At 36.2% G+C, this 16,412-nt stretch overlaps 1 protein-coding gene across 1 annotated transcript in view; it reads left to right on the forward strand.

Annotated features, from left to right (window-relative positions):
• The window catches only part of LOC104410853 (semaphorin-5A-like), a gene marked incomplete at both ends in the record, with an annotated part of 47,249 nt that extends 31,235 nt beyond the window's left edge, over positions 1 to 16,014 (forward strand). Inside the window, one exon of the mRNA XM_010021123.1 lies at positions 15,807 to 16,014. Coding sequence (XP_010019425.1) covers positions 15,807 to 16,014 — 208 coding nt within the window. The remainder of the gene's footprint in view (positions 1 to 15,806) is intronic.
• Positions 16,015 to 16,412: the final 398 nt, after the last annotated feature.

Raw genomic sequence — 16,412 nt, forward strand, 5'->3', positions numbered from 1 at the left:
AATTCCAGCACATTTTGTGTTGCTTAAAGCTAGCACAGGGCTGATGCCTTTAGGCAGGCTGAAATCCCTGAAACCATTTTTAGTGATTCAGAAACTCAAGAAAAGCATTCAGAGAAGTTCTGAACTAAATATCATCTACAATAGTAAATTAAAAATAGAGCAATCTAGGGAACAACCAGTACTTTTGACAACTTTTCAAGTTTAAAAGACTTCATCATTAGAAAATAATGCAAACAAAATGGTGCTATACATGTCATAGTTTGTTTTTCTCCCTTTTGTCCCTTACCCTGCCCCTTTTATTGTCTCCCTTCTATTTTGGCCTTTCGATTTAAATGCTTGGGTGTCGCATAGTTAAAAACTTTTATCAATATCAAAAGGATTTCAGAGTGGGTTTTTTATAAAACAGGATGCTGCAGCAAAAGTAAGTATCCCTTATTTACAGGACTGTGGCTAAATGTATTGATTTATTAGAATGAATAAGAGAAATATTGGGTATGGGATCTATTTTGAGGGTTTTCTGAAAGCAGTTTCTGGTTGCTGTTTCTTGAGAGTTCAGAAAAGGTCATATTTGCACTGCTGAAAAGAAACTTTAAGGACATATTTTTAAAATTACTTGGTGGAAAAACTCCCATGTTTTCTCTGTGCTTCAGTCCCACTGGGTAGAGTACGTCCCCTATGTATCCTGATTAGAAACAGTATATGCCCAGTGGTGGATCTTGATTATTGGGTTTTATAGTTTGTCATCGATTAAGTTGGGGTACAGATGACTTACAAAGACAGTTTGAAACCTGAAGAAAGATTTATTGTTAGATCCATTGCATGTCTCTAAAGAGTGGGTTATTCACTGAACTTCACTTGAATTTTTATGCAATAGAGCCAGATTTATCTGAGGCTTAAAGATGACTGGAGGATGTTACAACAGGTTTTGACCTTCACTTTCCAAAAAGTTCTAGAAAGTGTATTTCCTCCCTTTCAGACCTCAAAATTACAGGTAGCAATGCTGAGAATAATGATAAAAATAATTCTGGTGAAACACGTACAACAATTATTATGAAGAAGTAGAGAGATTTCATGAACAAATTTCAAGAGTTATGTTTTGTTTTCTTTTTTTAAATGCAGATGGATTTTCCATACATTTGCTTTTAGAAGGGTTATAACAGGTAGTAAATTTCCACAAATGTAACATTTTTCCCATGAAGCCCTGATGCTATAGATTATCCAGAAATTAGTCTCAACCTCATGATGAAGGTATTTGGAAGTATTAATGAAATTCAATTTGGAAATGCTATCAAAACAGTTTGTATTTCTCCTTTTTGTCTTACCAAGTGGGAGTAACTTGATGAAAAGTAGTGCACAATTGTATTCCTTTGTGATGTTTGTTACAGTTCTATCTTTTTCATTTTATTTTTGCAATCTGTACAGCATACCTTTTACCGGGGAACAGCCCAAGTTCTTGACAAGGAAAAAAGTTGTGTGTTTTTGCTAAAAAATCTTGGATGAAATGTTATTATTTTCCTTCAGACAACAGCTTCTGATTAAAGTGTGCAGCTTTCACAGTTTAATGTGCATGGTGTCATAATGTATGTAGTTACTGTGTGAAGTTACTGACCTTAAAATTATAAGCAAAAATACATATTCATGTGCATTTCATATGTAGTGAAGAGAGCAACAAAGCTTAAATTGATTGCATTTTTTTCTAATTTGGTGCTATTTCTGACTGTATTATCTCAAATGTGTTGAGGTTACTGGAAGTAATCTAGATAATTTTTGTAGATAGCAACTATAAATTTTCCTCTCACTTTGAGAAGCACCTTCTTGGTCTAGAAACTACAATATAAATGCAATAATAATAATGATGATCAAAGCAGTTGTAATTTGAATCACAACTCAAGTGTGAAAGTGGAAGGTAGTCTATTTGTATATATTAATACTTTCTAGTTCAAAACAAGAGAAACGGAGAAATTGGAGTGCAGATGGATAATGGGGCATATATGCTGTGGCAGGCCAGTTGTCACTTTTTAAAAACTATTTCTCTTCTGTTGTAAGAAAACACAGTTGCTTTGTTTCTTATGGCTTTCATTGACAAAGATTTAGTGTGCTGTTACTCAGTTGTGAAGCACCCCTGTAACAGTTTTAGAACTATTTTCCTGTAACTTCTTATCCTTCTGGCCTTATGCAATATCATTTTAAGAGGCTTGAAACAAGGACAGTTAGTTACTCCACTGTCTAAAACTGGTGCATGTTGGAAGACACCAGTCCTAACAGCAACATGATGATCTTGAACATTTGTTTAAAATCAAATAGGAAGCCCTAAAATCAATAACCTTATTCTCTACTGCTTTTATAGTGACCACTACCTCTGATAAAGGAAAACCCTATCTGAATTACTACTTAGTTTACAATATTAATCTTTCCAGGAAATTGATTGCATCATTTTGTCTTCAAGAGCCTAATGTCTGTTCTGGGATTTATGCTTGTTACTAAGAATGCTACTAAGAATGCTTGCTGTATATTTCTGCTAGAATGTTTATGTTATTTTCCAGTGTAAACCACTGGTTTACTATGTAATTTAAACACAGAAAGGTTGATTTGCTGCTGCCATGTATATTGTGTCATCTGTACTGGGCAAAGCGGCTTTAAAATGTTACCAAATGAGAATGGTCATGTCTAAAGTCCAGGCTAGATAGTTATAAATGATACTATAGGGCTCTAGGGAATCAAACCCAACATTTAAAATGTCTAGTAGTACTGATTTCCCTTGGCTTTATCACTGTATGTAGAGATAAATCATTCTGCCAGCTCCAGTTGGAGAGTGCTAAAGAGATTTCTTAATAAATAGATGGCTCTTAACCAGAGCTGGCTAAATTATTCCCTGACAGCAATTTATGTGTGAGAATCATAGCCCTTTATTTGGTTCACAAATTAACCACCACTTATTTGCAGTCATTTTTTGTTATTCTAATCAACCCATAAATAGGTCATGATTTTGATTAGTTTGTTGCTGATATTTACTCATACAGCTTGTTTATAATTTAGATAACATGTGCATGAATTGCTTGCTGCAAGTAGATGGAATTTGTATTCTGTTCTCTCATGGGAAAAATTTAAGTAGGAGAAGCCCTTTTTTCTGTTCACAGATTATCATTATTTCTTTGTAATTGCCCAGCTCTATCAGAAAAAGACTATAAATAAATGTCCAAAGAACATATGGTGTGTGCACTTCTGTGCCGGCACTGGAAGTCAGAATTACTGCAGGAAGCAGTTACTGGCTGAAGAAGAGCTGGCTCTGCTCACATGAGGGAAAGGGTAGTGCATGGGCCAGGACAGGAAAGACTGTGAAAAGCTGAAGGCAAAGTCTCAACATTTCATTAAAAAGAGACCAGCTTCTCTTCACTGAGCTTTCAAATCCTGTTTGACTATTTTATAGACTTAGAATGGCCAAATAGCCTTTCCTTCTTCCTTTCTAGTTTTTGCAGGAATGTTGCCTCTTCTTCCTGGCAGGTAAGCTAGATTTGATAACATTAATTTGTTATTAGATAATTCTAATGCACAGAATGTGAAGCTGCGAGTGAAAACAGGTATCTTACATGGTATTCAGTGTTGTCCTGCTGTCTTCAAAGCTAAGTTTTCTATTAGGTCTAAGCCTATATTCAAATCTGTTGTTTTGCTCCTGGTAGTGTTCAGTGATGGTCAACAGACCTGGTCCTAATTTAGAAAACAGCTGTTGAAACTAGCCTTATCCTGGGGCAAAGTTTGACCTTCGAACCAACTGTGTTACTCTGTACACAGTTGGTGTTCAGAACTCTTCCTGAGAGAAGTGAGGACGAAGCCTTCCTCCCTTTGAACAGACTTGGCTGTATCAGAACTTTTCAGAAAGGATTAGGTAACTCGGCACGTTGCTGAGCATTGTGAACTTCAGAATATTCTGCAAGGCCTTCTACTTCTAAAAAGTCTTTCATTTGAGGTGGACATTTATAAGAGTGACTCAATGAACCCCTGCCAACCAAAGAAGAAAGTGGAATAGTTAAATCATGGAGGGGGAGAGGGAAGAAAGTCCAAACCCTCCATGAAACTCATCCTTGACCCTAAAAAAAAAAACCCCAAAAAACCCCCATCAAACAAAACCCCAGAAATGTTGGATCACAAGCATGATGACATTATATGTATGATACTCAGTGTGAGATGTCAGTAAAGCAGAAGTGAAATATTCTACTCAACTCCTGTTTGTGTTATGAACTTCTTCGTTCTGCAGCCTTTTTCCCAGTAAACCTCAATAAATACAAATGTTTGCAACTGTGCAAATGCAAACAGTGCCACTAGTAATCAGTGGGGGTTTCCTCCTTTTAGTATTTGTGAGGGGGGTGTTTTCCTGTGCCTTTACCCAGCTCTGGTCATAGGACGTGGCAAATCCTTATAAGCTAAAGAATTCCTTAACACAGATATGCCTTATTTACTTTGTTCTGTGACTCATAAGGGTTATCAAAATGTGAAGATGTGTTATTCCAAATACTGTGGCCTTTGTGTGAAGAGTCCTACAACCTGCAGGCAGATTCACAAAAGTTAGATTAAGTTCCATATGTATTTTACTGTATCAAGTCTCTGAGTAAGAGTCATAATACTTGGAGTATAGACTCACTTGTCTACAGATTCATTCTTCTAGTTTATTTTTATTTTTCGTTCTTATCCCATGAATCTTGTAAATTTGGTAATACAGCTGCATACCTTCAGGAGGAACCACAACCAACAGAGAGGTTAGATCACTTGCCTAGGAGACAAGAGCCATTTTTTTTTAACTAACAAACTGTGTGAGATTTCCTGGTTATTACCAGATATCCTGACTCCTAGGCTATTACATAAATAAGAAGTAATATGCTTATATATAGTACACTATGACTGTTACTGCTTTAATGTCTGTCGTGGTTTAAGCCCAGCCGGCAACTTGGAACCACGCAGCCGCTCGCTCACTCCCCCCTTTTTCCTTCCTCCCCCCGCTCCCGGAGGGATGGGGAGGAGAATCGAAGGAATGTAACTCCCACGGGTTGAGATAACAGCTCTCCAGTAACTAAGGTATAATACAAACCACTACTGCTACCAATAATAATGATAAGAGGAATAACAAGGGGAGAGGACACAACCGCTCACCACCCGCCGACCGATACCCAGCCCGACCCGAGCAGCGATCTGGGCCTTCCGGGTAACTCCCCCCAGTTTCTATACTGGGCATGACGTGCTGTGGTATGGAATACCCCTTTGGCCAGTTTGGGTCAGGTGTCCTGTCTCTGCTTCCTCCTGGCTTCTCCTCCTCCCTGGCAGAGCATGAGACTGAGAAAGTCCTTGGTCAGAGTAAACATTACTTAGCAACAACTAAAAACATCGGTGTTATCAGCATTGTTCCCAGGCTGAAAGTCAAAAACACAGCACTGCACCAGCTACTAAGAAGGAGAAAAAATGACTGCTGTAGCTGAACCCAGGACAATGTCCTAGTGAGATTAACATCTGGTGAGAGGTTTTTAGCTTCATGTCTCTAATCCCAACTTTGCTTCTGTCATTTCTCTATTTACTTCCTAACTTACTTTAGATTAGAAAGAAATCAGCATCATTCTTTCCTTCTGTATTTCTGCACAAAAGCTGTGCTTTATGGTGAAATCACTGCTCAAGTACCATGTATGTCATACTGGATTTGTACTGGATATATGTCTTTGGCTCATCTAGGAACTGAGGTGTAGGGCTATGTACTATGCAAACTGCAAATGAGTTTGAGTATAGGATGGTCCCCAAAACATTCTAGTCAGCCAAGTTTGTGATGGTTCTGGATCTGCACAGTAGTCAGTTGTCTTTCTGACACTTCCAATGAAAAATAGCCACATATGACTCAGTTAAGAAATGAGGCAAGGTTTATTGTGGGTTATTATCTGAGAAGTAGTTTTCTCCACTTGTGCATGTAAGTGCTTCTTTGATCTGGGCCCTGGCAAATTTACTCAGTAGGAAAACACTATCATATTCATGGCATGTGTTAGGTAGTACAAGGTATTTATTACTGCGGTGGCACGAAGGAAGGCAATAAAAAATAATATGAGCAGTAAGCACTGCCTGTCCAGTCAGATCCAATCAGAGTTAATACATCTCAACTTTGGGAGACTGGCAGGGATCCAGGGCCTGTATTCACTAGTAATTTTAGCCTTTGTGTACAGTGTGGCATTCTTCATTGCTGCTCTGTGTCAGATAGGAAGCCATAAATCATAAGAACCATTTAATCTTGCGACTAATATCTGTGTTTATTATCTGCTCTACTACTTTAGTTAGAGGTTACATATTTCTTTAGAGGTCCTCATCTTGACTCTTTGAGAAATCCAGTCCTAGCTAGTGATTAAACATTTTATAAGGTCTCACAAAAATTGAGATGTTATCTCTTCCTGAGAATAAGTTTCTGGGAAATTAATGTAGACTTTTTTGTTAGCTTGTTTCCTTGTGTGAATTGTCTTACCCAGTAGCAACCTTATAGTCTTATTTCTTTCTCTTTTCAGAATCCAGGATATAAAAATATTACATCTCTTGATAGGTGTAATGTTTCGCCTTCTGAACCATAAGAATTTCTTGTGTCTTCTTTGCCTCAGGGCTTCAAATCTTACGTATGTGTGATTTTTAGCACAGTAAAAGCTGGATGTTGCCAACATGCATGGCTGTAATTAAAATATATTGCCAAATGGGTATTCTTTAGAATAGGTGTTACTCACATGTAGCTCTTGATATTGGATCTGTTTAGTTACCATCTAACTGTCCTTAGGGAGAAAAAATTTCTGAGCTAGAAGAATGTGTCTTTTTACAAAACGAGTTATTTCAGTCTGACGCAAGACAAAAAGCTATACACCCCTTCTTTGAGGATGCTGGCTTCATTTCATCATGATCATTGTAAATATTTTTTTATTACTGCATAACTTTATAGACAGAAGTAGAACAGTATAACAGAATTAAATACAAATTCAGAATGAGATTATTACTTGGTAAGATCAAGGACTTTGTGCCTTGGTCTGTATTCTCTGCCTGAGATTTCCTGATACCTCCACAAGAAAGAAAAAGAGTTTCAAGTATTAGAGCCAAACTTGAAATTGTCAGTCGCCTGTTTGCCAAGTCATGAGAAAAACCTTTCTGTTCCCCAGCTCATTAAAGCCTGATTGAAAGATTGTATGCTGTAGTTTTAACCATTTTCTCTCTGCTTAAACAGCATTTCTTAAAACAGTTAATATCTAAAGTACTCTTACATTTTAATATAACTTTCCGAGGGGGGATGTAAATGGTGATACCTCTAGTATGGGGACATGATCAGATAGCCATGCTTTGAGCAAATCTGATACATTTCTGTGGGCTTCTCCTCTGCCATAAACACAGCAACATGAGAGAGAAAGGGCAGTCTGTTGATAGAGCTGTATGGATGGTAGGAATACTCATATCGGGTATGTAGAGCTGAGCTTTAATTCCTCTTGGACTTGAGAATTCAGACCTATCTCTTCACCTTCCTTATTGAATGCTTGCTCCAGGAGAGAAAGGGCTGCTGTGGGATGGGGAGGAGCCCACCTGGATCCACTTACCAACAGTGTCTTAATCTACATGCAGAGCACACAGTTCATCTTGCCTGTAAGATGCAGAAGCACAGCAGCTCATAGCCAAGTAGGCAGAGAATTCAGCTAGAGAGATGATGCCTTGCTCCCTGCTGCAAGGACTATTAAAATGTTTTTCCAATGCCTTTTTAATTAAACAGTAAGTTCCCTGAAGTTCACTAAGGAGATGAAAAGCACCTAAATCACATCAGAAAAATCACATTCATGAGTTTTCTTGGCTGCAGCTAAGACTTTTCTGTCTTTGGTTCAGCTGTCTCCTATACATTGAGGGAGATTTAGGTAACAGACTGTCACTGGTTTTTCATTTGTCAGCAGATCAAGTCAGTGTGCAAGAAAACAGCGTAACAAAAGATGTTTAAGATCTTCAGTAGGAAAAGGTACTTGTTAAAGTATCTATACTAAGATACTGTTATCATTACATGAAACAGTTTTACAAAAAGTGAAGTTTCAAGTTTTAACTTTTTTTTTACTTTAGATGTTATTACTGTTCTGAATACCAGTTTCACACATGAAGTCTCAAGGGAGAGAAAGCTGGCAATTGAATCCAGATCTCACAAGTCTCCAAACTGATTCATAACACAATTTCTTCATTAAAACTTTTATCATTGAAAATTAATTGAGTTTTCAAATAAAAGATTTTATAAGATATCACTTCATAAAATCTTAAAATAACTAATACTTTATGTCATATAAACAAATGCAATGTACCACAGATTGAAATGTTAATAAGTAGGTTTTTACTGACTAAAGCCTGTTAAGGAACTGTAGCTGTTGCAGCTTTTGCTTACAGTTATTCTAAAGACACATGTTACTTCTGACTAAATTGAGTTATGAAGTGTTATGGATAGGTTCGTCTGCTCCAAATCAGACAAATTTATGAACTTGTATTTATCTCTCGCAGTCACATCTTTGGCAAGCTGAAAATCTCTTATCAGATTGAAAATAGAAGTAGTAAATAAAGGTGCGCCAATGAGCATGAGTCATGAAAAACACATACATTTTGAGACTGGTGAAATTACTTTGGGGTTTTGTTTTGTCAGGCAGGAGGAAACATCTCTTTCATCCAGCTAATCTGTCCTCTGAAACTGTTAATACACTAAACACTACGTAGTATAACTATATATAATTTAAAGATACCTTTTACTAAAATATATTAAAAGTAAATATGTACCTTTTTAACACTTATTTTTTTCTTTATGATTGTCAAGACACCAGACAAGTGAATGTCTATCTGTAAGATTGCTGCAAACTGTTATAGTTTGACAGGAAGCTCCAAATTAACAGGGCAGACAATTTACAACATTTCTTGGGAAAATGCAAGAAAATTATTTTCGTATTTCCAGCTGCAGTATCTGTTAAAAGCTTTTGTTGTGCAGTTACATAATTGCCTTTTTGATATAAAAAATGTGCTTTCTATCTGTATTTCTGTTAATATCCACCCTTGTCTTGTTATTGTCATCATGATAATGAGCTGTAATAGCAAGGCAGTCACAATAGTTTATTGTTGGAATTCTTCATAAGCTTCTCACAGTTTTTATTTTCTACCAAGGCTGCGAAATTAATATGTTCAGATTTCTAACCTGACTGATACTTGTAGGAAAATCGTATCATATATATTTTATTACACCATGAAATGTATTAAAAGTAGAAAAAAAGCAAATTAATTAGCACACTGATCAGATTGTTCAAGCAGTGGTTTAATTTCAAATCGAGAGACAAATCATAAACGTGTACAACAACTCTGAAAATAAAAATTAAAAAAAAATTAATTTTATGCCCGAATAAAGCATCAGAATCTCATATTAACTTTTTTCCTAAAGAAGTAACACATATGCATTTAAAATGTTAAAATATTTAAAGTAAAGCTCTGTAAATTAAGGTGGGAATTTTAAAATCAAACTATATCCTTGGGTTGCTTTTTGTTGTTGTTTTTTTTTTTTTTTCCTGCATCATTGTAGAAGTACTACATTTACCCATAATCTATTTTTAGGTTTTAAAGCAGAAGGGTTGAAGCTCAGTCTTTCACTTGTCCTTTAGGCAGTAGTGTGATTAAAAACCAATTCCAGTAAATCAAGTATAAATACATACCTCAGAAACCTGGAGGTAAAAGGTAAATTAAGTTACAGAGAATGGTTATATTATCTTATCTTCTAAATATGCCCTTGCTTTAAACCAAATTGTACCCCACCCCTGTATGGGAAAAGATTATAGCAAAGGCTTTAATTATCCGTATTCTATTAATGATTTCACTAATTTTAAAGTTATTTTAGTAAGGGAAAAAATGGGCAGGTTTTAAATTGTCTAATATTCTGTGTACTATATACATCTTTTTTGATTTACACAGGTTGCTAACTCATAAATCCTGAGCTTTCAGTTTGTATGCTCATCCAGCTTCTGCATTAGCTGTTCCTGTGTCTTTTTTTCTGCATTGAGCACACTTAAACCCTTATGCAATCTAATACTGTCATTGGACTAATTTTCTGCTTTTAACCAAATGCACATTCTGCTTTGCAGTAGGGCTTTCTTTTAACTCTTGCAGTAGAGGAAGACAAACAGTGATGAATTTTTTCACAGTGAGAGGGTGTTTGTCAATCACCTTGCACTTTCTTTGATTTCATACAATTATACATTCTGTACATCAATTTTTGTTTGGTATTTCAATTTATTCTTCTGAAAGACCACTGCTTTGAAGACAACCCTAAAACCCTATCTTTTTTTCTGTTTCTATGGTGCTGAATACAAATGTTATATGATGAATGTGAATACTTTATATACACATATGGATAATATTTACAAGAAACTTAACATTAGCTTTTAAAACATGTTCTTTAATATCACCAGTCTTAATACTGTCTGAATGCTTTTATTTTCCCTCTGGAAAAATAATTTGCATAAAACAAATAATATGCAAAACCAGAGTATAATGGACAAAATAAAAATAGTTAATAAATAGTATTTTACAGTCTATTTCAGATTACACTCATTGAAAACATATGTAATTTGCATCTATTTCAGCTACACTTTAAAAATGTATTCTCTGGAATATACATCTATTAATTTTAAACTTTTTGTTAAAACAAATAACCTGGTTATGCTGGCAGATTGTTAAAGATGTCAGTGAGTTTGTTTTCACTTAATATACAAAATAGTGTATTTCTTGCATAGGTTGTACCTTATTCCTTACTCAAGTTCAATTACAAGTGTCACTTGAAGTACTGAAAAGAGCTTTAGCTTCCATTTTCTGTGTCTTGCTTTGACTATTTATTCTGCATTGACCACATTCTTCCATCTACTTATGGCATTGTACTTTTCAAAACAATATTTTGTGGGAAGATGGTTAAATGGGCCCCTATTTACTTTTACTATTCTTAGTTTGTAATTTGCAGTGGATGTTGCTATTCCTTGAGTTTTTCTTGGTATAGGCAAGGGCATTTCCAGATCTGTAAAGGCACCTTGTGCTCAGAAAGTGAAGGAATGCTTGTAAAGTTATAAATATAGGCATAAAACTAGTCTGAGGATATATTTGAGACTATTACAAGTACCTTTTTGCTAGCAACTCATATAGCTTAGAAGGCACCAATGACTTTTTTCAAAATTACTGGAAGATGATACCTTAAACTTCTCCTCTGAAAAATGTTGACTCAGATTCTGTGTTCTGGTGCTGGTTCAGTTGCTTTTTGGAAACCACCCTTCTCTCCAAGATACTATACTAAACTAATGTAAAATTTAGATTAAATTAGGTTTTGTTTCACTGTCAAAAGTTACAAGAGTTAGGTCTGAAAGTTTCCCTCTCAAAAAGAAATAGGTAAAGTTTTTTTCCTCTCTTTTAAAGTGGTGAAATGAACTTTGACACTCCCTCATTTTGGATGATTTGCTAAAGAAGTTTTTGCTTGAAGAATACAGCATTATTTTGTAAACATAATGGCTCAGATAAATATTTATTCTCCTCCATAGCAAGAAGTTGCTACAGCTTCTTTAAGTGTTCTTATTTATGTTAGGAAACTCAAGAAATTACAAGTTTATTAGTTTGTTGCATCTGCCATTTATCTTGTGTGTTCATTTTCTGTTTTCTTTTGTAGGTGTCACTATAGATGTTATAATGATTTTCAACCACACTCTTCCAGCATTCTCCATTGCTAGCTGTGCTTTATACCATTTACCATCCTTTGATTTTGTCCCATTATCATTTTGTTCATTACAGACTCTGTTGCCTCCAAGCTTGTTCTCTTCAAGTCCATGTCAGGCTTTCCATTTGGTTCTTCATAGTCTCCTACACATTACATTGTAATATTTCAACTAGAATGTTTCTTTCCTCTTCATCTTCATTCACAGTGATTAGATTTCTAATGTTCAGTTGCTGGTTTTGCAGGTCTTTTAAAAAGTATTGAGGTTAAAGCACATTTACTCATTCTGGCCTATGACATTGTATTTTACTACTCCTGTATATACTTGGTCATCCTTAAATCAAGTCTGTCAGGTGTCTGCATCTATTCCAGCATGTCTGGCTTACACTCAGGATGCAAAGGTGCCATTCATTTGAATTCATATATAGCTGTTGGAGTCAGCTTTGACATTTGTGATGAAACTGGAACTTTCCCTGTGTCCATGGTAATAAAGTTACATCCATTAGGAAGGTCTGTGTTTACTATTCTTCTTAGCTATTTCTTGGCAGAAGTGGACAATGAGTTTGATTATAAAGTAAATATTCACTTGAAAGATTTTGACAGGTCTGAAAACCTGCATGCCCCAGAGCTCTATTCAAGACACATTTCTTTCGCTACTTCTCTCTTTATTTTGCTTTACAACTGTGGTGTGAAAAAGGCTGAACAGTCAACACTTTCAAGGATGGGACTTTAACAAGTTCTTTAGGAAATATGCAATCTTTGCTGGAGGCTGGGTGCATGATATTGCATGCATTGTAGTAGAATTGAAAACACTGGAGCAGATGGCAATGATTTTCCACTGTAAGGGAGCCTGGTATAGCCGTTATTACATGTGGGTATAGTTTGAGGAGGTTGATAGCTACATACCCTTGCTATGTACCATCGTCTGATGAACATACATAGCCACCAATTCAATCTATGTCTGTCTCAAAGTTGTAGTATACAAATAAATCCTCACCCTAGTTTGGTCTCCCAGGTGCTACATGCAAAACCGGAGACACAGGCAGGAGGAATTTAAAGCAGAGAAGATAGGTTATAAAAGGTCAGAACTAGGAGAGCTTACTGAGGCAGAAGTAGGTCTCAGATAACATTTTATTCTTTTTTATTGAACTGACATATGACCCACATGGCTGTTTGAAGAGTAGTGTTTCTTCCTGATAATCTGTGGGATTTCTGGCACTGTTTCTTCACTTAAAGCCCAGTCAGTTATGACTTCCAACATTTCTGTGCGAGTGCTGATCCTCTTAGATGGCAAATGGGAAAGGAATGTTTTGGGAGATGCTGAAAGAAGGCAAAAGGAAATGGGAGGAATAAGGAGGGTATGCCAAGATAAGAAGGAAGAACAAGAGCAATGAGAGCTGTCCTGGGGAAGACATTAATGCTGGCACATCTCAAAGTGAGAATGTTTTATTTCAAACTAGAGCAGTACGATGCTGTAACCATATTCTCCAGGTCATAGGCCTTAACATTAAAAAAAAAAAAAAAAGGAATTCTGCCCTCTGCAATAAACAAATTCACTGAGGAGAAAAGAAACACAACGTATTTGGTTTTGATAATATTCTCTCATCCAAAGCTGCACTTTTAAATTAAACGTGTATGCAGACGTGGAGGAAGGAGGCCTCCAGTCTTTGCTTTTTTTTCTTCTCTTTTATCTTGGCAGAGGTGACAGCAAGTGACTCAGTCTGTGGATGCCAGACTCAGCACAGCAGCAGGAAGAAATACTAGTTTGTACGAGAAGCACGTGCTGAATGTGTACCTGATTTTTGTTTCATGCAGGAAAAAGATGCAGGCAAGCCAACTGCAGTGAATCATGAATCATACTGAATCTGTTGGCTGCCAGTTAGACAGGTGATAGAAATTGTACTAACTGATCTATAAAGTGATACCTATTAATTTATGTCTGTAAAATGTTCTCACTGATTCTTCTTTTCTTCCTCCTAGTACCTCTTCCAAGTTCTGTGCTCCAAAAAATAAAGTCTAACCCACACAACCACTGATTTTTTTCTGGGCACTTCTCAGACCATGTTTTGACCTTTGAAACTTACTGTAATTATAGCTGAGATTTTGCATCCAGCCATCACCAGTGGAAACACTGCTTCTTAGATTCTTCAGTTGAGCTAGTTATCACTTAATTGTGAGACAAAACTGACTCTTGGCAATGGTTTAATTGATTTTTTAATATAACTGTACTTTAGGTTGTTTGGAAAGAAAGTGGTAGTCAAATTAGAGTGGTTTTTAATAGCAAAAAGGTTAGATTTTAATGAAAATTGAAATTGTCATTTAGTGAAAGTTTTTTTCCTAATAAATACAAACAGTGAGTCCTGACAAGCCCGTTTATACCAAGAAAGGAGGAAAAGGTAAACAATTATAGAAAGTGATTATATTAAGAATTGAGAGGTCAGTCAGAAGGCTTTATCATGTAGATATTATCTGTTACACTCAAGATCGTGTTAGGGACTAAGGGGAATGCACTTTATCTACTGAGCTAAGCATTTATAGTTCATCTAGTTAGTTTCGACTGTCTTATAAAATTAAGCCCATATTATCCAAGTATTAAAGTTTTGTTAATAATATGGTTAAAATCTCATACATAAACTTCCTACAAAATGTTATTTGGTGTTAAGCTCCCCCTACCAGTACTTCTTCAGTTCTTAAGACTATTAAGTCTTCCTCAGGAAAAGGGAGACTTTAACAGTAGTTAGCATCTTGAATTCTCCACCTCCTCTTCAGTTTTGAAGTTTGCTTGAAGCTACCTTTTTGTATTTCCTTAAGGTTACTGAATTGGTGTTCCTCAATACTTCCCAGGCAAAGTGTAAGAGCTGCACACTGCTCTCCCGCCACCTTGTTACCCTGAAAGGTATGAAGGCAGTGACTATGTAGAGGTGCCAGCCCCTGCCCCGGTTGCTCCCAGAGTGAAGCCAACATCGGGAGGCAACAAGCGCGTGGCCACCAGGCAATTGCTGACATGGCTGAGACCAGCTCTCAATAAGGCAGGATTAGACCTGTGCTGAGACCCTGCATGGCCAGCTCTCCACAAAGCTTCTGGCTTTGTGATAGTGATGTCAAAACCCATATTTGCTGGGCTGCAGAACATCCCAAACATTTGTCTTGAAATTGTTATTGACTCACAAGAGATGTTGCAGTCTTTTGAGACTTCACATGAATAAGCTAATCTCAGTATGTGTTTGCAGTGTTGAATCTTTAAAATTTACTGTAGCTGGTACATGGAAGATTGCATAATGCAGTTTTGGTCAGATAGGTACCTAAAATATTTATCAGTATGAGAATGTGGTCTTTTGTGTTCAGAACAAATGTTCTTTGATATTTCTAAATTATTTAAAAACTTTGTATGAGTGAATCAGAAATCTCATCAGTTGTCTGACACTGGTTTGTGATGCTTAACTGTCATTGCTTAGAAACCACAGTAAGAATAGAAGTTGAGAGCAAATGCTAAAAGATAAGATTTTTTTAGAGATCAATATCCAGATAAGTAGGAAGAAGGAACACAGCCTTGTTTTATTGTTGTATTCACCTAGACTCAATTAAGACCTGCAGATATTTATGCATATGAACACAATACGTATGTAAACGCCATAGTTTTCAACAAATAGTATTTTAAAACAGACTGGGACAATGATGGACTTTCTTACTTTTTAAACTGCTTTAAACATAGTAAAGCGCAGTACAGTCTGGTAAACTAAAACCAGTAACCCTTCCTGTGAATGTGCATTTATAATGGTCAGACTTTGAAAGCTTGTTTTCTAGTGACTACTGGTGTAAAGTCTGTTATACATTAATAAGATTATTTTTTACTATATTACATCACACAGAAAATGTTAATGGCTGTTCTCAAGTTCTTTTCACTGTACTATAAGCAATTCAGGAAACTCCAGCCAAAGTACTCCCATGTTCTGAGGCTTCATTGAAAACATCCAGCATGAGATGAAGATTCATTCACTGAATGACACTAAGTAGTTAGAATTTGTGTTACGATTTTTAGTAACTCATTTTCCTCTTGCATTTGCAGACTATGGTACTATTAAGAAAGTACTTGCCCCAATGAACCAGACTTCAAGCAGCTGCCTGCTCGAGGAAATTGAACTGCTGCCAAAAAGTCAGCGAGAGCCTATCAGGAGCCTTCAGATCCTGCACAGCCAGAGTGTCCTTTTTGTGGGCCTTCAGGAACATGTGATTAAAGTCCCCCTGAAGAGATGTCTCTTTTACAAAACATACAGGTACGAAGAACCATCTAGTTTGATTTGATTGGAGAAAAATGCTTGCAGGGGGTTGCAGAAAAATGGGAAGAAAAAGTCACTGTAAGCAGGAATCCAAATTAATTACCTCTCTCAGCAATGACTTTCTATCTACCCTGTTTATCAGAAGTGTCTCTGACTTCTTGTACTGACTTGTCAGGACTAGATGAGACTCTCAAGGAATTATACAGGTATTTAAGTGTCATCATACAGATTCTCAATTGTGATATGAAACTTTAAGAAATGGTTTATATACAAAACAGGTTTCTAATAATGTGCAATATAGCTGCTGGTTTAATATATTTGAAACTTGAAATTCAAACAAATTTAATGTGGGTTTTCTTTTAAACAGTGTTATAACTGAGCAAACAATATCTCTG

This window comes from Nestor notabilis, unplaced genomic scaffold, assembly GCF_000696875.1.
Source record: "Nestor notabilis isolate BGI_N333 unplaced genomic scaffold, ASM69687v1 scaffold22368, whole genome shotgun sequence".
Lineage (NCBI taxonomy): Eukaryota > Metazoa > Chordata > Aves > Psittaciformes > Psittacidae > Nestor > Nestor notabilis.